The sequence below is a fragment of the Atractosteus spatula genome, chromosome 26 (genome assembly GCF_055471065.1).
Source record: "Atractosteus spatula isolate fAtrSpa1 chromosome 26, fAtrSpa1.hap1, whole genome shotgun sequence".
NCBI classification, from domain to species: Eukaryota; Metazoa; Chordata; class Actinopteri; order Semionotiformes; family Lepisosteidae; genus Atractosteus; species Atractosteus spatula.
Window position 1 is genome coordinate 1052957 of NC_142731.1, and position 22567 is coordinate 1075523.

The 22567-nt window shown below is 41.0% G+C and overlaps 1 protein-coding gene across 2 annotated transcripts in view; it reads left to right on the forward strand.

The window, feature by feature from the left end:
• The window catches only part of LOC148814561 (protein HEG homolog 1-like), a 39315-nt gene extending 16748 nt beyond the window's left edge, over positions 1 to 22567 (forward strand). Inside the window, exons 2-14 of one of the 2 annotated variants that reach the window (XM_088906447.1) lie at positions 6749 to 7435; positions 8111 to 8254; positions 8765 to 8908; positions 9706 to 9822; positions 10252 to 10361; positions 11368 to 11426; positions 12038 to 12168; positions 13064 to 13201; positions 14939 to 14981; positions 17035 to 17072; positions 17728 to 17815; positions 19096 to 19276; positions 20773 to 22567. In XM_088906447.1, coding sequence (XP_088762573.1) covers positions 6749 to 7435; positions 8111 to 8254; positions 8765 to 8908; positions 9706 to 9822; positions 10252 to 10361; positions 11368 to 11426; positions 12038 to 12168; positions 13064 to 13201; positions 14939 to 14981; positions 17035 to 17072; positions 17728 to 17815; positions 19096 to 19276; positions 20773 to 20907 — 2015 coding nt within the window. In that variant the 3' untranslated portion in view covers positions 20908 to 22567. The remainder of the gene's footprint in view (positions 1 to 6748; positions 7436 to 8110; positions 8255 to 8764; positions 8909 to 9705; positions 9823 to 10251; positions 10362 to 11367; positions 11427 to 12037; positions 12169 to 13063; positions 13202 to 14938; positions 14982 to 17034; positions 17073 to 17727; positions 17816 to 19095; positions 19277 to 20772) is intronic. The other variant, XM_088906448.1, reaches the window with a different exon arrangement.

Below are 22567 nucleotides of genomic sequence, written 5' to 3' on the forward strand. Positions count from 1 at the left end.
GACTTTTTTTGTAACTCTTCCCTCTTTGTTTAAGGGGTTGTTCTACCTGAGACAGGCTAAAATAAAATATAATCCTTGCACAGACTTTTTTTTTTCAAGTTGATGGATTTAGTCAAGTTGATTAAAAGAATCACATTTTGCACAATGAAGCATCGCGATTACAGGTAACTGTAACTATATATATTACACAGTTCATTCAACCAACTATAAACTATAAACTAGGGACCAATCCTAACCCATTCTAAAATTAAAAAGCCCACAAAACCTACTTGTTATACTTATTCTTTCATTGTCATTTTTTTATAGTAGAGAAGTAAAGAATTGATATCCTTACTGTATATATATATGTTCTTATTCCAGCAGTGCTCTGAATGGTGTGTTTGGAGCAGCCATTGACATATTTAGTAAAAGATAACCTGGCTGTCCAGCTCCAGGGTTACAGACACAACGAGATTATTCTGGCATTGCATTTTTGTGCATCTGCTTTAAGTAAGTGATCATCTCTGGAATCAAACTCAAATCATGGTCAACAGTAACAATAGAGACATGTGCAAAATGTAATTTTAGTTATTGTGCCCAAAACAAACCTTGGCAGATTGGCAGAGGGATTGAATTTAGTTATCCAGCCAGCATTTCTAATAAATAAAATGGCTTCTACTTGCTGAGGATCATTCTGTCACAAGCCTAAAGGAGGGGATAAGCAGGGTTTTCTGTGTCCTGGCAGGCAGAGTGTAAACTTAGCTGCAGGTCTAGTATGATAGTAATTCCGTGCTTCTTTCTCCACTAATGCGATTTACTTCAATCTCACTGACGGGAGACGGTCAGCTGGGTCACAAGTCCAAATAAGGAAATGATGCATTTAAGACAGAAGGAGAAGATTTACCTCGTTGCCTTCAACTTACTTACCTACCAGCAATCATACCAGCAAGATGTCTAATAGATCTCCTCTTATTGATATTTTCAAATTGTTTTCTTATACTCTAATTAATTGCACTGTATCAGATCATCTGCTTCAGATGGAATCTTTAAGGATTCAGTTGCTTAAACTCTGCATCCTTGCTTTCTGAAGCAACGCTTATAATTTCTGGTATTTTATGTAGCACCTTTTTTCCCAGAGGGTCCTAAAGTGCACAGACCCGGTTCATGCCCCACTCAAGTGGAACCGCTGTCGTGGTGATGTACAGCAGTCCTTACACACCAGCTAGCCCACTACACAACAGGTCATGAGGGGAGAGGAGGAAACCAGCTCTTGGTACAGTGTCAGCACTGATTTATAACCCCTGTCCAATTTATTTTAACAGCTGAAAAAGTGACAAATGTTCAGTTAAAACGGTCTGTCTACACTAAGCCAGAAAGAGTTGGGCTAGATCAAGAAACCTGAAGACACTGGGGGAGTCTGGGGATGAGGACTGATTGGAGAGGCCTGCTCTTTGTCAGCGAGGGGGGTTTTGATCTTCGAGATGTGCTCACCCTCTGGCCTGGCAACAGGCCAAGCCTCCCACCACATGCCTCCTCGGATTGCAGTGGTCTGATTGATCGCAGCTTATCAGAGTGGGGCGAGACAGCGAGTTGATCTCCTCCTTCTTAAGAAACTTGCTTTTTTGTTGGGCTTTCTTTTGGGATCTCTTTATTGGGAGTTTGTATGTTCTCCCCATGTTGGCTTGGGTTTCCTCTGGGAACTCTAGTTTACTTCAGCAGTCCTAAAATATACTAGTAGGTTAATTGGCTTGTGGGACAATTGGTATGTCCCACATATGTCTGCACTATGATAGACTGGTATCCCATCCAAGGTGATACCCCACCTTGTGCCCATTGTTTGCTTGGTTAGGCACCAGCTCCACTACAACCCTGAATCAGATGAAGCAGTCAGAAAATGGATGATGGATATTCCAAACATGAGACTAAAACACAACCTTGGTTGCAGATGTAGCTGTGCTGATGCAGTCCTGCAGGAGGAGAATGAACCTTTGAGCAGCTCTGGGCTCAGGCAGAACTGATTGATGTTCTCAATAAATGCAGCTACTCGGAAAACATACACCCATACATTTAACCACTTGCGTGACTTTTTACTTCGTACCTTCTATTGCCAAAGAAATAAAAGTCACTTTTGTGAAGCAGGTGCTCAGATTACAGTGAATCTAGGCCAGTAGGGTGTAACCAACTGTGGCTTTGAATTGCTAGGTGGTTTCGCTGTTCTTCACTAATATGGCTTCAAACGCAGTAATAGTAGTTGCTGTTCCTTTCCGGGTGGAGTATTTTAAGTGCTAAGGCAGGTTAATGCTTGTTTTTGTCACCTGTGTTTACTTTAAATGTCGTCACAGTGTGTGTTTACTTAGGGCTTCTGCTACTTCTCATATCTGAAGAAGAGAGTCTGCTTGCAGGCGGTTTTCTCTGGTGTGAGTGTGGTGCCACCAGATGTTATTTTTGACTCTTGACATTTCAGTGCTAAGTGAAAGTCCTTTAACTGAAGTAAAAGTGAAAAACATAGTTTTTAATTGAAAAACGTAATTTTGAAAAGAAAAAAAATGAAGTGGAGCTCTTAAGGAGGCAAGATTGAGAGAGAATTGAGTGGACGTTCTCACAGCAGTAGCCTTGTTTCCCCTACCTGTACTGACCAGCCCAGTGTACGTGATGGCAGAAGGTATTTGTAAACTTATACAACTTTTGCACTACAAATGCGTGAAATTAAGAAAAGGCTGGGTTATCACAAAAACAGCTATTTTCATCCTCGAGTTTGAATTACATGGGAGACAAACTACTTTTAAATCCGCCAGGTTGTTCTTGAAGCCGATAGGCTTGTTGCAGCGTTTGAGCTGGAAGTGTCAGCAGGCTGGATTCAGCCAGCCGTCTTCACATGTTTAAAACTGAAACACGCACTGGTGCAAACAAGCAAATCGTGATGACCAGGATTTCCTGAGTGGTTAAAACGTCTTAACTGCTTATAGCATAGCCTTTCTGAAACTCTGTGCTGGGGAGGAATTGGAGCTTGTCGATGTAGTGGCGGTTTCCAGGCGTGTTTACTCTTGGGACAGTGTCCCCTGTGACCTATGAGAGGTCACCTTGCAGTGCCTGAGGTATCCAGGCCTCACAATGCTGCCTCTCTGTTCACAGGGAATAGAATCTGGTGGGCCCACACAGATTTTAACCTCTGGACGTTAGTCTTCCTATCAAATTACCTATTAACACAGGCAGAGACGTCTCCTCTGACTGCTCACATTCCTTGATCATTGTACTGATTGTCTTCCAGAGACGTTTACAATTGTTACAGATTCATTTTTTCTGCAGGGTCCTTAATTAACATGACTAGAACACTCTATATTGTGATCTTTCATAAACCTTCCAGACAAAACCAGGAGGAAGGAGATAAGTCATAGTCAGACATAAGAGGTTCTGTTCCCAGTCGTGCTTCACAAAGCATGACGCACATATTGTTTTGAATAAACAGAAACCCGTGCCCTGCAGGTAGCAAATCTCAAGCATCCTCATTGTGTCTAACTAATGGAAAGTCCATTTGGAATATTACAGTTCAGAGAAAGGTAATATTATTATTATTTTTCCTAAAAATTATGTTACTTTGTATACCCATGTAATCTAAAACTATGTCATTTTTCAAACTCCTCTTTCCTCCACTATTACATGATCCCACTCAGGAGAGAATAAGACATGCAGACAAGCTCCTTGAATTAAGCCCACCTACTCAACCATTTGTCACCTGACGCACTAACAGAGGAGTTAGTGCCAACTGAAGGAGTACTGTATCTCTCACTGACATCATTAGACATCTGCAGACACCTGCCAAGTTAAAGGAGTTGCTGTTCACCAGAAAGCCATAAGAGCACTTATCTTAGCGATTCCTGTGCTCTACTCTGAGAATCTCATCCGTTGTTGGCTATTGACATGACCCAGGCTTGAACTAGTGACACCTGGATTTTAGCTCAAATTTGGTCACCACTTTCCATGAATTCAGAGAAGAGCGACCAGATAAATTCCTGGGCTTAAAGGAATGTCTTGCACTGACAGGTTAAAATAACTGAATGGTTTTAGGGGACCTGATAGAAGTATTCAGCATCCTTTAAATTACCGATTAAATCAACCCAGTGGTCTTCTTCTAAATCAACAAAGGAACATGAACTACACAAGTGGAAGTGCATTCAAAATGATGTTCTATTTAGCACAGGAGACATGTCTTTAAATAAAGGGGACTGGGAATTTGGATCAAACTGTTTATGAAGCTAAATTCCTGGCATCTTTCAAGAAATGTCTGGTTGAGATTCTTAGATCAATTACAGCAGCTACTAACTACTGGATGGTCTAGATGGGCTAAATGGCTTCCTCTTGCTTGTAACGGTTCCTATATTTGCTGCATTAGAGTGTAAATTGGAGGTGACCATGCCCAGTCAGCTGCTGCTGTTGACACAGCAGGTGTGTTGGACACATACACTCTCACATTGCTTTTAAAAATTCTGCAGTATATTGCTGCTCCATTTGCAGAGCCTTGAAAAAGCCCAGGATGGCTTTTTATAAGAAAGTGTAATCTAATCTTGTGACGCAGACAAAGAGCGGGGACTCTCCTCCTTGGCTTTGTTTTTCATCACAAGTGCAGTGGGATCTTAAACAGCTGTCGTACTGATAAGAGGACAGTGTAGCTGTGTAGACTGAGAGGCCTGCACTCAGGTGGTTCTCATACTTTTTTTCCCAGAGTAAACTTTCAAATCCTGGGCTCTCAGATATAACAGTGCACTGGTTTTGCTATTGTTGAGCCTTGATTGGTGGAGTTATTTACTGAAATATTTGTATTATAGTTGCATTTTTATGGCATGAACCATTTGTTTTTTTCCTAGAGTGGCTCTTGTAAGTGTTCTTTGTGTTTTGGGTAAAGAGTCTTATCTAGTTTTCTAGATACAGTATTTTAAAGCTGTTTTTCATGTCTTACCCTAATTGTCCCTTGTCATTAAACACTTGCTCTGAAGTATTACATTAGGTCAATTTGAAAGTCTACTTCCAGTGGAGCATCAAGTGAGGACCTTTTCCCAAGAGATGTGCTCTTTTTAAGGAGATATCCATTCAGGCTTGTACCAGTCTCCCTTAATAAACCACCAAAGCTGAGCAGAGAAATATCTTCAGGACACCGATCCTTACTTTTCTGAATTTCATTCCATCGAGTGAAGACTGCTTCCAAAAATGTGTAGGGCTGTGGGTGGATTAACTCTTCAGCCCACATAGCGAATCGTTGCATTGGCTGGGTGGAGGGTAGAACAGGTGTTTCATCTGCACAACACTTTGACCTTGGAGACGATCGTGTGTGCGGGGGGCTACAAGACACGGATCTGTGCTCCCTCCTGACATCCTTTGGTGCACATGTGTGCACAGCATTCTCCGGATCTGATGTACAGTATATGCTACTTGCTGGAGATGGAGATTGAAAGGATACATAAGAGACAGCAGAATTTGTATCTAGTCTTTTCATACAGCACACAGAATCCAGTGACACTATTCAAATGTGGAGGGTTGTAAATCTTGTCTCAGACCTTAACCCTGATAGGAGCCCAGTAACTAAAGGGATTGAAGACCTACAAAGAGCATAATACTAGCAAATCCTAGCCTGCTGTCTTCCGAATAAGTTATTTGGTTTGTTTGCTGGTGGCGTGTCTGCTTTTCAATAGAGAAGGCCGTGATTATGTTTACCAACAAAACGATTAATTCTGCATACTTTCACAAAGTTACAAATAAAGATTAATTGCATGCTGATCAATGGAAAAAAATGTATTTTTTGTCTGTTACCTTTTCAGGTATAAACATCTGAAGAGTAACCTGTAAAGTTGTCTGTCGTTAGGGAAATATGTTTTAAGTATTTGGCAGCACAAGGTTAGTTTTGGTTTTTGTGTTGGGACTGCCTGATAAGAGTCCCTGTGCTTCCATCAATAAGCAAATAAATATAACAGAAGAGAAGGATGAAGATAATGATATTAATTAAAATCATTGCTGTGGACTTTTTAACACTTGCATGCCTTTTTAATCTACAACTGGTCATTCCGAGTTACACTTTAGAGACCCCTGGAGTGATTTCAAATGGTGACTCACCATTTCAGGATGTACTTTTGTGTTATTCTTTTGCATTAGTCATCACATCAGCAACGCAGGCAGGAAACTCTGAGACCACCCTGACAACAGCTGTGCCCTCCACTGAGTCGACACGAACCCAAGTTGGAAGTTGAAAGTTCAAGGAGTGATTACGTTCAGACATTCTCGTTTCTGCTCAATGCGGCATTTCCCAAGGACCAAAAAAACAGCATGTTTAATAGCCTGGATAAAATCAAGACTATCTTCCTGCAGACAGCAAATTCCTAAAATACAATCTGGTTCTGTTTTTTTCAGAGGCTTTTTTTTCTGTCAGCCTCATGCAAAGCTGCCACTGAATCGGAAGGTCTGGAATTTTCCAGTTGACAGAAAAGGTCAAAGGTGGGATGTAACCCAGGCCTCAGTCTGATAGCTACAGACTGTGAATTTGTCTTCCCTGTGGGCAGGTATCAGGCCTAACCCTGGTGACTGTGGCACTAGGGTGTAACTTGGGTGTGCAAGTATGAAGTCAGCTGTTGCAGGCTGGCTGGACACAACCTGTAATAATCTCAAAGTTCATTCTCAAAGTCCAGTACATCATAAAGTACACGGTAAACAATAAAATCATGCAAATGTTTCATCACTGACTGCAGTTACCTAGCTTAAAGTCTTTTGTTTTAATTCTTTGTAGGCAGCACAGCATCAAGCCAAACACAAGGTGCTGAGACCACCCAGACAACTACTTTGGTGACAACTGTGACTTCAACCCCCCAAAGTCTAACTGATGGTTTCACTACTGGTTCAGCACAGAGCACATCTTCGAACGTTTCATCTACAGAACCGAGCACGTCTCCCACTGCCAGGACGCCCTCTTCAGCATATCCTACGCAAGAATCTGGCAGCACACTTGGAACCACCAGCAAACCAGAATCAACAGAATCCACTTCGACCACCAGTGTGCCACAAAGTACAACCTCTACCAACAGCACTGATCAGACCTCTACCATTACTGAAACCCTCCCAGTAACAACAATGACTACGAAAGAGGGAAATGATAGCTTAGTTAGCACTCTTGGCACGATGTCCACTACATTGACAACCCCACCTGTAGCTCATACAACTACAGGGGTAGAAACTACAACAAACAGCACAGGCATGCCGGCCACTACTCAAGCTCCTGAATCTCCCACCACCAGTATCCACAACACAACAGCAGCCACAGAAAGCAGCACCATCACAGATTCCTTCTCACCTACTACAGCTACCTCTCTCAGCACAGCCTCTACCACTGAGGTTGACAAGTCTTCAGCTACCACCACATCTCGTTACAGTAGCACCACAGAGCCTGGGACTGCGGGCACCACAATGACTCCTACAGGTATGTAGCAGTCCTCTTCATTTCACTGCATGTCCTGCTTTATCATGGGCCCAGCTTAAATTACCCATGTCCTGGTCGCAAGCAAAGCTTCTCTTCCAGCAGAATCCAGACAACTGCAATTTGTACAGAAGTTAATCAGTTAATCCTTCCCTTTTAACTGCTTTATCCCTGATGACAGGGAGCCAGAGACTACTTGTCAGGAAGCTGTTTCATCACTGTTAATTAATTCATGATTAATTCAATTATTACAATGAAAGCTAAGAAAATGGATTTGTAGTATTTAGTATACTTATTGTGCGAAATGAAGAGTAAGAATACCAGACTGTCCAATCCATGTGAAAAAGTGAAACCAGCCCTTTATTTGTTTAGCCACTCATTCCTGTTGTCAGTTGTATAACCATGGAGCTGCCTTGTGCAGGAGTGAAGTGTATTGGAAGGTCTGGTATTCACATACTCCTGTTCAGGTAAAGCACCGAATTGATCTCTGAATTCCAAACTTTAGTCAGGGCCCATCAGGCCTGTCAGTGAGCAGGCTGACGACAGTGGGCAACAAGCTGTAGTCAACAGGTGTCCCAGACAGAGCTGTGTTTCACTCAACCGCTTGGGTCCAGCTTAGTCTTGCAGCACAGGTAGAAGAACAGGAAATGAATAACAAGGTGTTGTCTCCTACTGCAGGTACCAGCCTCACCTCAAATACCAGTACAGTCCAGTCTTCGCCCAGCTCTCCTCCTGGCACAGAGTCCTCGTCTCCCACCACACATCCTGAGGACACGTCCACCACAGTCCAGACCTCCCCACCTCCTAGTACCACCCCCTCCAGTGCGTAGCTGTCTGCTCCACTGGGGCTGACTTTCATTTGAAAATTAGACGCCGTCAGGAATTAGTGTTTGGCCTTTTGTGTTGTACTGCAGTTTATTTTATCAACTTCACAAGAGTTTTCAGATAATGCCTCCCTCATTTAGTGCATCAAACTTTTTTGCTTCATTTTGGAGTCCATCTTGGAATGTACTATATCCTCTGACTTGTTTTCCCTGCACTGCAGTCTATTTGTTGAGGATAGTTTTAGAATAAGGGTGGACTAAGAGAGGGTGGGGGTGTAGGGTGTTTAGGGCATTAGAATGACATGGCTTATCTTTGAGCAGTAGAACCCTTCACTAATATAATTAATCAGTTATGGCAATCTGTATCTGCTGAAGTCTGTTTGTACAGATCAGAGATCCAATAAAGAATGATGTCTAACCATTCACATCCATACCCATGGGCAGCTTAGTCTTGCAGCACAGGTGGAAGATCAGGAAATGAATAACAAGGTGTTGTCTCTTACTGCAGGTACCAGCCTCACCTCAAATACCAGTACAGTCCAGTCTTCGCCCAGCTCTCCTCCCGGCACAGAGTCCTCGTCTCCCACCACACATCCTGAGGACACGTCCACCACAGTCCAGACCTCCCCACCTCCGAGTACCACCCACTCCAGTGCGTACCTGTCTGCTCCACTGGGGCTGACTTTCATTTGAAAATTAGACACTGTCAGGAATTACCGTTTCCATCTTCATTTAGCCCATGAGAGATTTGTGCCCCGTTTTGCTGTCCATCTTGGAATGTACTATATTCTTTGTCTTGTTTTCTCTGCACTGCGATGTACTTCTTGACAATGCGTTTAGAAAATGGGAGGAGCAGGGGCTAGATTGCTGACATGATCATTTTTTAAACAATAGCAACATTTGTTTAGTGGGGCTGAGTAATGCACATTTCTTACCTTTACCTTCTGAATCACTATTAACAGATGTGTCTTTTCAGCAAGCTTCATAAGCAAACATCCACTTGTGCACAGCAGAGATTAGATACAGAATGGAGTTTGACCATTCACATTCATACCCATGGGCAAGAACAATACTTCAGAAAACAAACGTTCTTAACATCACAGCTTGGAAGCACAACAAAGGACAGACAGTCAGTTGCTGCTGAAATTGTGCTGATAAAGATGTAGTAAAATTTTGCAGTGATGCTCAGTTCAGACATTTTACTTCCTAATGTACCAGCCCGTTTTTATTGTAAATCATTTAGAGATTGAAGTTAACCTGGAAACAATGTTGTGACATGATGAAGATCGATGCTTTCCTTGCAGCTACTCCCACCTACTTACCCAGTGGCCACAAATGTGTTAATGGTTTGTCAGTGTAAGACAAGTCTTAATTTTACACTGTTTATACTGATGTGGATGTTAATTCCGAGACCCAACAGCTCTTTCCTTTGTGCTGGCTTTACTGCAGGAAAATGCAGTCCTGACCTGTGCCCTTTTGGAAGCACATGTGTGAATCTCTTCAACAATTACACCTGTCAGTGTCTGCCTGGTCTCTACTATGATTCTTTAGGAAACTGTGTGGATGGTAAGTATTATTCTGTACAAAATTGTTTCTGAAAAATATACACATGTAAGGAGCCCTGAATACCACCATAATTTAATTCCTTTTCTGTAACAGGTGCATATGTATACTAGTAGCAGGAAAACCACAGTCCTTGAGTATTTTCATATTGTCTCTATGTCTTTGCTGTATTAATCTAACTGCATTCAGTGTTGAAGGTAAATATTGAACAGCTTCCAAAATAAGTTAATATGTAAGTCCTGAAAATCAATTAATCAATTACCTGCATGGCCAAAACACATTTTTGAAATCTAGGGATAGCTTTTGTATTAATGTATGTACTTGTTGTCACAGAAGAAATCGCAAGGTTTGACTGAATTGTTTGGAACCCTATGACAGGATAAGCAGTCAGTTCAGAGTTCCTCATTAAATCTGTTTTTATTTAAATTCCAGCCAAAGTTTTTCCTGGAAGTTTGCATCTGGTCAGAATTAATTACACAAGTCAAATGTCTGACAAAAGCTCCAAAGACTTTAAAGACACAGCATTTTTAATTAGTAATGAGGTAAGTTAAAATTTAGTTTTTTTTGTATGTAGACTTTTGTGTATAAAGTCATTCTACTTCAGTAATTTTCTAACTGAATCTCCAAAACCTTACACTACCATACTTGCTGCAATCTACAGAATTTTTAAACTATTTTTCTTGTTCTTTTTTCTTTGTACATTTATCATTTTAAGCATTTTAAGTATTTGGGAAAAGAAACCTTTAACTTAGAGAAGGTTCAGAAGATCACCAAGAGTAATACTGTTTATTCAGTGTAAGTGATGGTTTTTGGGGTGTAGAGCACAGAACCCCACCATCTTTGATCTGTGATCAGAATTTACTAAATAGCAGTGCATACTTGCTTTGTCCATAAAGTCTTGAAAAAGTGAAAAAAAATAATTTCAAGAAACTAATTAAAACCTGACAAGACCTGACAACCTGACATCTACACTGAAGCGTTTAACTGCAGCTCTGAGCGATGTGCACATTGCTTTGCTGATGTGTGATTAATATCTGTGATGTAAGGATTTTCGACCTGCAGTCCTGGAAACGTTAATGATATTGTACAAGTCATTTGAAAGACTTTATTTAGAATATTGTTTGTAATTTTGATCACCATGTCATACAAAAAAGATATTGCTTCTCGGTATCCAGCCAGATACAATAAGTGATAAGATGTGATTCCTTGTGAGGGTCGGTAGACTATAAATAAAAACATGTTGGTGTGGAATGATTAATATTTTGTGCTGAGAGCAAGATTTTCCTAGAGTCCTGGTAATGGCGACCATTAGCATGTACCTAAAAACTGAAGCCTGCAGTCTAACCCAAGTTGCCCATTCTACCAGATTAAAAGTATAATCCCAGCACTTGGTAGCCAGTTTCTGCTGGTCAGCCTCTGACAGGCTAAAGGACTCTGTTGTGCTCTTGCTTTGTTTTTGACCATTGGCAGGTGAGTCAAAGATTTGCTCTCAGGTGCCAACATACTCTTTACTTTTTTCATTTCTTTCACTTTTGTTTTCCTGTCAAGTTAAGGGGGGTTCTGAAGAATACCAAAGGCTATTTGAATTCTCTTGTCCTGGAACTCAAGTGAGTATTGCCGTTGTGCATAAGTGTGTTGCAAATCCCTTTTCATTTGTGTTCGGGTTGCGGGTGTATGTTTATCAAGCCAGACAACTGTGCCTCCTGCAACGAGGGGCAAACACTGTTTCCCAGGCCTGTTTACTTTCACCCCGCCTCTGTTCGTACTGACCCCCTTGAACTTGTTATTTGATAAGTGTCCAGTATGTGGGTTTCATTATTCTTGAATATTTATTTTAGAAATTACGTGTTCCCTCCATAGCACACATGCAAAAGAAGATTTCAGACCCTGTGCAAATAACCAAACACGCTGATGTAACAGTCATTAATATTCAACATCATCACAGAATGCCGAGGAAGAGATCATAACAGAATGGCGATGGACTATACAACGCGTTTATGTCTATGGGATGACATTATATATTGTTTTGGTCTTTCAGCTAATTTCTTTCCCCATCTTTAAGTCAATGTTTGCTTTTGTCTCTTATGAATTAAATAAAAGATCTTCTCTGTGTGGAAGGATTTTTGTAACAAAACTGACTTCATACTGGCGGTCAGTATTAAATGGTAAAGGTATTGGTGCTGCTGTAACAACAACACATTCTTTTCATTTTCCCCAGGCAAGGGAGTGTTGTTGCCTCTATACAGAATATTTACGAACCCAGCTCTGATGCTACTGTCTCCAGTGTCAAGGAGGACATTACAAAGGCGATCCAAAATACGCCTCTTTTCTTAAAGGCAGCATATACAGGTATTTTTCCTCTTCCTTCATTAAAAAGACAAATAAAACAAGGAAATCATGCAATCTAATTCCCCATAGCTGTAAAGGTAACATACCTGTAGGTGTCTCAGCCAGACATTTTTTAAAGCAAAATGTTTGAAATCCTCATTTGACAAGCTCAGTAGTTGAGGAAGTTGAAGTTGAAGAATGTTGACAAGGAACCCATTGTTTTTTAATTTAGGCTTGACGAGTATTTCTCTTCAGCGGCACGGTGGCACCGTAATTAACATTGCTGCCTTGGCCCTGGGTTCAGTTCCAGATCCGGGTTTCTGTTAGTGTGGGGTTTGGATGTTCTCCCCGTGTTCGTGTGAGTTTCATCCCACAGTCCCACATCCCACAGAGATGCTGGTAGGATAATCGAGCTCTGGGAAAATTGGCCTAGTGTGAGTAAGTGTTTGTGACACTATGCGACCCCTGCGATGGACTCGCGTCCCTTCCAGGGTGTATCCTGCCTTCTGCCTGTTGCTTGCTGGGATAGGCTCCGGCTCCCCCGCGATGGATGGATCTATCATTTCTCTCTTTATTTATCACGCTTTATTTTTGATAATTGCCTACACATTTGTCTGGCCACTCCTGGCCCCTCCACAAGTCCAGGAGGGAGGGTGGACTCCGGACATTGCATGTCTGGGGTTTTTGTGCACACCCTGGCTGACTGCAGGCCACTGGGCAGGCACGGGCCAGTGGGATACAGATGGAGGGCTCAACCTGGGCCCTGAGCAAGACCTGCTATCCTGGGTGAGGCACTTGGGAGCCCTAGGGAATGATCCGTGCTCCTTAGTTTTCTCCCAGGAAGTTGTTGGTGCACTATAGGCTCCAGTTCATTGCTGATCTCACTCACCCAAGTCACTGTTTTTTTTGTCTGCAGCTGGAAATCTGTGTCAGGAGTCTCAGAGCCCCTGTGACACAACATCAGCTGTTTGCAACTACCTGGATAGTGGAATCGCAAAGTGCATTTGCAGGCCTGGTTTTCTTGAGTCTCCGTACTCTAACAGATCTTGCATGGGTGAGTGTTTCTTAGACAACCCTTTTATACTCATCATGTTATGATGTGCTTTTTGTTGAATCTGTATCTATATGATTATGGTGGTTTTAACTCATGGACATTAAAACATGGACATTGATGGAGTATTTGTATGCATTATTCATGGCTCCCACAGTAGACTTTTGTTATTCTTGCCTGCCCACATGAATTGTAGATCTTGGTACAAGAGCACCAACATTAAAAGAGAACTATCCACAATTCTGTGGAGCTCTGATTTCTCCCACAGAGCAGAACTCATCAGCAGAGTAAAAGTCAACTGATTAGCATCAGTTTGTGCAACTTATGCCAGGCTAATATCCCTGCCAAGGTCCTGCTGTGTTTTGTGCTCAGTGTTTTGCCACAGCTGAATTCTCTCCTGCAATTATGTTTTGTAAGCATTTCTATTGAGAGGATGGACATGTGTTAAATATGAACAGAAAAATGGAGTCTAGAGTTCTCCATATCAGTATGGTTGTTTACATTAGCCAGTTCATATAAATGTAAGGAAGGCAAAATTACCTGTTGCCTGTAGGCTCTTTAAAAACACATTGTATGAGGGCAGCTGACAAGAACTTGTGTGTCCTTGGCAGTCTGTGTGTTTTTTTTCAACTCCATAGCAGTTTCTATGGATACAAGCAAAGAATTAACACTTCCTGCCAGTTCCTAGAATTTTGTTGTTGTTGTTTGTAAAGAGAGGAACTTAGATGCCCACAGCAGTGTTAAGATTTCCCCAGCTCCAGCCCCACACCCAGCACAAACTCATTTCAGTACACAGGAATGTAAGAATGGCTTCAGATATTCAGTACATCTTGCTCATTTGGGTCTTACTGCTTATGGACCAAAATGCATTTCACCCTGTGTCATTGCCCTTACAGTAATCTCATGGGTTGAGTTTGCCAGTAGATTTCAGTTCCATCAAGTTAACTCATAAACAGAGAAGATTAAGACTTGACAAGGTTCCATTTTTGTGCTATTTTAGTGTTCCAGCCACTGACTAAGACATTTGAACACAGGATTCCTGGTGATGTGCTCTGAAAATGTCTATATGGTCACATATGAGGGTTTAGCACTTGATGTCCTATTTCAGAAAGCAAAATTCAAACTCATTTGGTTCTTCATTCATTTTCTGTGCTGCTGAAACCACTTAATTACCTGTAACAGGATGGCTCAGTGTCATCTTGTTTTTTTAGTTCTCAGTTACATATTGTATGTCCTAATTGTTGCATACAGCAATTGTAACACTGTTAGATAGAGTCAGGGATATTTTAAAGGTTTTCAGCTGTTAAACATCCAAAAACAATTCCTTTTTATGTTTTAAAAAAATAATTAAGTTGATTGTTTAATTTACCTCTCAGTTTGATACAAAAGCCAGAAGACACTAGGCTCTCAGGAAACTAAGACTGAGACTTCTGATTTGTATCATTGTAGCTGGAATTAGAATTATGCTATGAACATTCTTGGCTTTTCAGATGTGTTGCAGTAGTAATTCACTTGTAGTTAGTAACAGTATAACCATGTAATTATTATGCTACTGTAATTACAATAAAACTACTAAAAGTAGTTGTAGTTAAACTGAATCTGTACCATGTTAGTGTGGCTTTGTGAAATTAAATATTACCAATCTTATATCACAGATGTGACGTTTTGTATCTGGCTCATGAAATTTTTCCAGTATTATTATGTACACCCACTGACAGTATCTAACTCTGATTTTGACAGCTTGTCTCAGTGGCTACAAGCAGGATGGTGCACAATGTGTGAAGTAAGTACAGTATTTTATTTCTGAAGAATATGAAGATTGAGGCCAGCATTAATATTCATGTTAAATGTCATTGCATGGTGCACAATCTTAATTGGTCTGATAGCAGCCAGATTGACTGTGTGAGTCCTTGAAGTCCAGGAGCTGCCAAGTGCTAAAGAACTCAGCTCACTTATGTGACCCTCAAGCTGGTGTGAGACAGGAATATGTTTAAGCTCTGGAGCAGCCTGGACTTTTTTACAGTCAGTGAGTGTGGAAGTTGTAGTAAAGTGCTTTAGTTCCAAAGTATACGATCACACTTCCCAGATTACTCCTGCTGGTATTCTTCTGGCTCCAGGCTGGAACTGAAATGGTGTTTTAAGTCGTCTAATTCAGAAATAAAATGGTCTATAGCAAGCACTTTTTTTTACTTAATTGATATGGTTTGTACCTAAACAATGAAAAATATAGAGAAAATCTTGTTTTTGAAAACATCAGTTTCATTTTTAATACCAGGTAAACATACACAAGGGATGTATTGCAAGTAATATCTGCAGATTGAATAAAAACAATCCTGGCAGACACAACAATATGTTTGCATTAAAGGGGTGCCCAGTAATTAAAAAGAAAATGAACAATGTTCTTGGCATTTTGTAACAGCAGATGCAGAAAGATCTTGGTCTCACTCACTTATTATTACTGCTTGATTTCTTTCTGATTCAACTGCAACCTTCATAAAGTTTTCTGTCTTTGGGAATGTGTGAGGAATCCCAGCAGGTATAACACACCTACTAATGCACAGTAGCCAATATGCTTTAACAGCCCTAATACTCTGTAGATCGGGTGGAGAAATTGCTTCCTCAGTGAGTAAATATTTTGGCGAGGCCAGACTGTGTGAGCTCAGAGTGGACATTAGCCAGGATACTGGAATCAACAGCCCTGTTCTTACAAGCAATAAGACATGAGATCTTTAATAAACAAGTGGCCAGGAACTTAACATCTCAACCAAAGGCCAATGTCTTCTATAACACAGTGTCCTCTGTTGCCATACTGGGGCGCTGGTTAGGAAATTGTGGAGCAGATGGAAAAGTGCCACCTGACAGAGCTCAAGCACCATATAGACAACCAGTCTGATTTTCCTTAAGAGATCTAAACGGGTCATACTAGACAGTGGTACTGCTCTGTACCCAGGCAAAACCTGGAAACAGCACTTAATCTGTTCAGTTTGGCCATGGCTTGGCCATATAACTAAGAACTGAAGTAGGATAGAAAACTAGTATCTGTGTCCCTTAAGGAGCAGGACTGTCCTCTGGCTTATCTCATGGTGCTGGCACATCTCTTATCCAGTACTGTCAGACCTGTGTTCTTGGTCTCTCTTGAGACTGCAACCGGGTATGGCTGACATGATGGTTACACACCATATCACCATCAGAAGGTGGCATATGGGCGGGAGAATGTCTGAGGGATAGAGGAGAAGTTTGTCTGGGAAGACAGAGCAGCAGCAAGGAAGAGGCTCGTCCAGAGAGTAGAGAGAGAGATTCGGGCTCTCATGTCTCTGGCTGAGTTTGGAGGAGTGAAATGAGCATGTCTGATTTGAACCTTTAAACTGTGTCTTATATAGTGTGTGGGTATCCACACTTTGTCTCTTTTATCTCTGTGTAATTACATTGTAATTATATAGTTTGCATAATTCTGTTTGTGTTGTTCACACTTATTATGGACTCATGTCAATAATAAGGATTGACTATTGATGAAAGACATAGCTGATTAGAAACAAAGTGCAGTTTATTCAGAGTTGCAGCACATATATTTGCTAGAAACAATTTGACTCCACTCTATAAACATTTGCCTATTACTATATACCCCTCCTCTGGATCAAGTCACTCCCTGTTACAGTATGTTCTACCTATGAAGCTCCCTCCCAAATTGCCTCTAAATTTTAATTTAGTCCCAGGTTCATCTATGGCTTGCCTCTGAATGGTTTTCCCCTCATGTAGCGCTTAGATGACAGTTCCTGTTTAAAATCTGTAAAGAATTATAGGTTGGCTGTGGTTAATGTTGTTCATTATCTTTACAGGTGCCCGTTTGGTTATGCTGGGTTTAACTGCAGTGACTGTAAGTATCTTCAGTTCCAATTAAATTGTGATTTTTCCCTGTTGGCTTTTTTTTCTGGTTTTGGCAATTGTTAGTTGAGTCAGGTCAGAGCTTGCACAGCAAGGCAAAATGTATTTCCCAAATCAATAGTGCACCCCTGTTTAAGAAATCCGAGTAATGACCAGCTAATGACATAGCCCAGACTTCTACAGACCAGAGAATACTGGTTTGAAGTGCACTAACCAATCGAGCTCCCAGTGGTGTTTTAAAATATTTTTTACTCCAAAACTATGGAGGTTTTAATAAACAGCTCTTGGGATTTGATCAGTTGAGCCTGTCTATTTTCACCCACTGTGTCTAATTTTAGGCAGCTCTATTGTCCCGCTGTTTCCTGTAAAGTAGCATTGGAAGCCAGATACTTTAGTTTCTAACTCTATAGAACATAAAGCTGCTTTTTTCTTCAGATTTGGCATAGTGAAAGTGGTCTGTGGACTTCCTGTTGGTTGATCTGTGGTGTCTTTGTGCTTGGACAAATTGCTCTTCACTGCCCTAGTACTGTCAAGGAAATCCTTCTGGTTGCAGAGTGCTTAATTCAGACAATACAAATGTGAAAGGGTGGAAAAAATTGTCAATGTAAATATGTACTTATGTATGTTATCTCCTTTTATCTTTAAAGCATCTCTGTTAGCAGTTGTGGTGATCTCCTGTGTTCTTGGTGGATTGCTGTTAATTGTAGTGCTGGCGTTTATTATCTACTGTTGTAGGTAAGAAAGTGTTAAAGTTACAACTGTAAAAACTTTTGGGAAGACCAAAAACTAGAATTAAAATCAAATTCTAGTTTTGTTATGTTGCCATATCATATATTAGTTTTTAAATGAAATGTAAAGGCAGTGGACTACAGTTTATTTTTTAAATACATTCAATTTTTTTTCTTTTGCAGTTGCTCGGAATTTAATGCTGACCTTTCTTTTATGTTAATCAAATATCATATCTCTTTTCCTATATTGGCACTGACTGTCCCACCTACAATGATCAGTTGTTCTGACCAGTGACCAGAGTAGTTATCAGTTAAACAGTCACTTATTCAAACAGCTGTATCAGCTTAGTAGCGATGTAACAGTTGGTTTACATGAAATTTTGTTCAGCTGAAGGGCAGCTTTTAGATTCTGTCCTGCCTCAAAGTGTCCCTCGATGATGGAGCCAGTGAGTGGGACTAGTCATTGAGGATAGTGTATAAGTAGACATACACAGCTAGGATATCTCTGAATTGAGACATGTCACTGATATTAGGAGCTAAGGAGGAACAGCAAGTTAGTGTACAGTGGAGGACTTACTCTAGAGTGCCACTAGGTGGCGCTGTGTAGTAGCAATGGCGATCACACACCTCACTGTGGCCAGAACTCCAAAGGTCTTTATTTGAAGTTGTATGATTACCATTGCTAATGCACATTTCTACCTACAGGCAAACTTGAATTGGTCTTCCACCTTACATTAGCGTCGTTTCTTCTCTTAATTAAAGATTTACAGACGTTAAATGGTATTACATTCTTGTGATGTCAAAAAAGATCCATTCAATTATTTTCTGGAAGGCATTTATTCCTGGTGAGAGTATAAGCAATAAGCTGGAGCCTCTTCTGGAAGAGCACACTCTGATGACCACACTCTGGATGTGCCACAAATCCATTGCAGAACACAAGCACAAAGGCAGAGTTTAGAGACTCCAAATAGTCTAGCCTGCATGAGAGGAAACTGGAGCATCCATTGAAAACTCACATATAGTATGGAGAACACGTTAGCTCAAAACAGAGAGTAGCTGGTCTGGAGTCAAACCCTGAACGTATGAGTTGGGAGGCAACAGCACTATCCTTCCCACTAACCCGGGCTTGCCACAAGTTAAATCTGCTGACTTAATTGGTCTTAATTATCATGCTGTCCTGGAATGTAGACAAATTGTAAGTTTTCTATAAATTCTGCATGGATGTGGAAGACTTGTCACCTCTCCGAGTTCCACACTTGCACTGATGAAACGTGTGCTTTTTCTCAGGAAAAGGAAGGGTTCTACCTACGGAAGCCCATACCCAGCCGAAGACTTCCTGGTGTGGCCCAAACAGGAAGTACCCAGAATCCCCCGCGCCTCTACCAGCTGGGACCCCGCCCCCATGGAGATGACCGAGAACGGCAGCACACGCGTCCTGGTCAACAAGCATCACCAGGGCAACGGGGCGGTGAGTGACAACGGCTGATGCTGAGCACCCACTTATTACATGCAAAAACTGGAAATAAAACCAAAATAAGACCACAGCAAAATAAATTATTCAGTAAGCTGATGTGCCTGTAACAGGATCACCATCTCTCTGAAGGCTAATAAACAAAACAAAAAACAAACTATGGATGACAGGGAAGGCTGGAACTTGTTGCCACTACTCAACTTCCTCCCCAGAAATCCATTGTGCTAAGAGCTGTAAGAACAGAAGAAAGTTCAAAAACAGGGCGAGGCCAGTGGTCATCTGGCCCCGTTTGGTATTTAGTAGTTAATTAATCTAAGGATCCCCTGCAGTCATTTTCTGACGAAAGCCCAAGCGATCAGTTTCAACCACTTCGCTGGTTAACTGGGTATTGTTGTACTGTCCAGTGTTCTTACTGGTCAGTTCTTGTTAGCACATGTGCTCTGATACGCTTAGTTATCTCTCTTCCTGTCACCTTGCATTCCTGCAAAGCTGTGAGAGCTGTATCTCCACAGCTGACTCACAGATCGCCTGTGCACCCTCCTCCCTGACGCCTCCACAATCCTCAACTGTGTCGACTTGATGGCTTTTCATGGTTCTGCGTGATGAGCTGTGGAGATGGGGGCTGAAATGAATGTAAAACAGTTTGATTCTTTTTCAGATTCTACAAGCAAGTCTCATACATACTGGTGGTTAATTGGCTTCTGGAAAAATTGGCTCTGTGTGTGTGCGTATGTGTTTGTGTCTGTGTGTGCCCTGTGACAGGCTGTTATCTCATCCAGCTTATATCCTGCCTTGTGGTCATTGCTTGCTGGGATAGACCCTGGCTCCCTCCGTGACCCTGTGCTGGTTAAAGCAATTAGAAAATGGATGGATGAATATTGCTGTAATTCTGAGATCAAGACAGCAGTGCAGGGCCAGCATGTTAAAAAATGGTGGTGGGGAGGTTGGGAGAGGGTCACCCTTCCACAGATAGGTGGTGATTGTTATTCAGCCCCCCACCATTACATTAACTATACTTCATTGAATGCATGCAGAGTGGCAATGCAGTATTTATTGGCCCTTTCACATGAAATTCTGTTTTCTCTGTACAAGCTTGGCCCCGGTCCACCCCTCTAGGCTTCCTAAATGGTTTCCTTGCTGTACTACATAAAGTACTTTTAACCTGACTTCAGATTCCACCATAATTTACACAACTTTGACTGTACTTTGTTAAACCTAGCCTCTAACCTGCACGTGTCTCGGTCATGGAAGGAATCAGAAAAATCAAACACATTTGGAGAGGTTACACAGACTCTACACAGATAGTTGCCCCGAGCTGGATGTGAACCCGGGATCTGTGTGGCATTGGCACCAAAGTGCCATTCACACCACCGTGGCACCAAACACGCACACACTTCTGGCTTCCGTACTGCAAACTCCTTGGAAGAGCTGGATAATGTTATGCAGTTTCACGTTGTCAGCGCTAAATGTATGGTAATCTTTTTGCATTTTAGACTGAATCTTATGATCTTGATGCAGAAGACTTGAAGACATTCAAAGGCAAGAACCAGTCGCGCTACTCGTACCTGTGCCATGGACAGGAAAACCCCTACTTTGTTGCTGATGAAGACAAGAAAGCACTGAAGTAAGACCAGTGAAGAGGGAGAGAAGAAAAGGAACAGCATTCACTGTACTTTATTTTAAAAATCAGATACCTCATTCAAAGTCATTTGTCATGAGGACAAGGTTGATTGTGGCTCCTAAACAGCTGGAATCCATCTACCACTTCTGTTGGGCCAGAATCGATTTCTTAAAATTACGTTCTTCAAATTTTTTCTGTGATCTTAAAAATTAACTCTTTTTATGATCAAATCAAATGCCTGAGGTTCTGTCACAGACCGCCCCAGCCTTCTATAGCACTGACTTTTACTGCTGGTGCTGGAGGTCCCAGGTTTTCATTCCTCTGTAACTATTAATGACTTTATCAGAATCAGTGGTTTAATTAGAATAATGTACCAGTTTCCAAATACCTATGAAGCCCACCAGTCCAGAACATGGAGTGAACCTAAGTGTTCGTAAGGTGGAAACAAATGAAACCAAATAATTTTTCGTCCAGTAGAGGTCACTGTTTCCAGATTAGTTTTTACTAGTTATGCACTTGAGGTGGCTGTTAGTTTTATCAGTGATCTTGTATTTTATTATAGATGGTAAATGTAGTTTTTCAATTTAAGTAGTGCTGTAGCATTCTCTCTGTGTATTTATGCAATCACATCCGAGCTGAATTATACAATTACCACTAAATTATATTTTAAAACCACAGTTCAGGAAGGAACGCAAGAATATATTGACAAGGAGGAGATGATCCTGAAACTTAGTGTTTCTATCCCTTCACAAGATCCCTTGTAAAATATGTGGTTTCTGTGGATTCTAAATAAAACACTCTCCCTAAAGATTCAGTTGCTTTTAGAAATTCTACAGTTCTGTACATTTTTGTAAGGGATATGACAATGTAACTTTGTATTTTTACTTATGTTTAATTTATGAATGCTTGCATTGTGTCTAAAACAATTCCTTTGTTTGAATAAGGGCTGGTTCCTCTGCTTAATCCACGTTTTCTAGGTTACCATTACCTAGAAACCTAGAGTGATTGTGAGATAATGAAGAAGAAATCAAACATATATAGGTAACTTTAATGCAAGCTGACTGCTTTTGTTATAACCCAGAGTGCCTGTTTCATTGGATTATTTAAAATGGATTTAATAACAGGAATAATTCCAAACTCCTTTTTAGAAAGGATGCTAATGATGTGCCAATCTACTTGTTTTTGTATTACTTTGAATGTATGGCAGTGTACACATACTTATGCTGTAGCCATGTATGTATATAAGCCTAATGTGCTTCTTCTGGGTCTGCAGATGTACAAACAGATTCACATGTTTTCTATGTGAGAAGAGCTATGCTTGGGAAGAAGCAAACAAATGGAAATAAATTTGTAATTTAAACCTGTTCAAAGGCTGAGATGTTTTAAGTGTATAGCTGGTTCAGGCTTTTCTCCCTTATGGTCGTGTTGAAGATGTTTTCTCACAGTATCTTTCCATTGGGCCAGATCAATGTGTTGCATCTTCAACAGAATAGTGTATTGCAGATTCTGCTTTAATTTATTGTGCTTGTTGTCATTATTATTGATGTATTTGTATATGAATGAGTCATTTGTTAAGAAGAGCCCCTTGTTTTTTTCTATTATTAATTCAGGATGAAAGCTGTTGACCTGTTTAAAAATAAAATGTGTGGAAACTCTGATTTTGATCA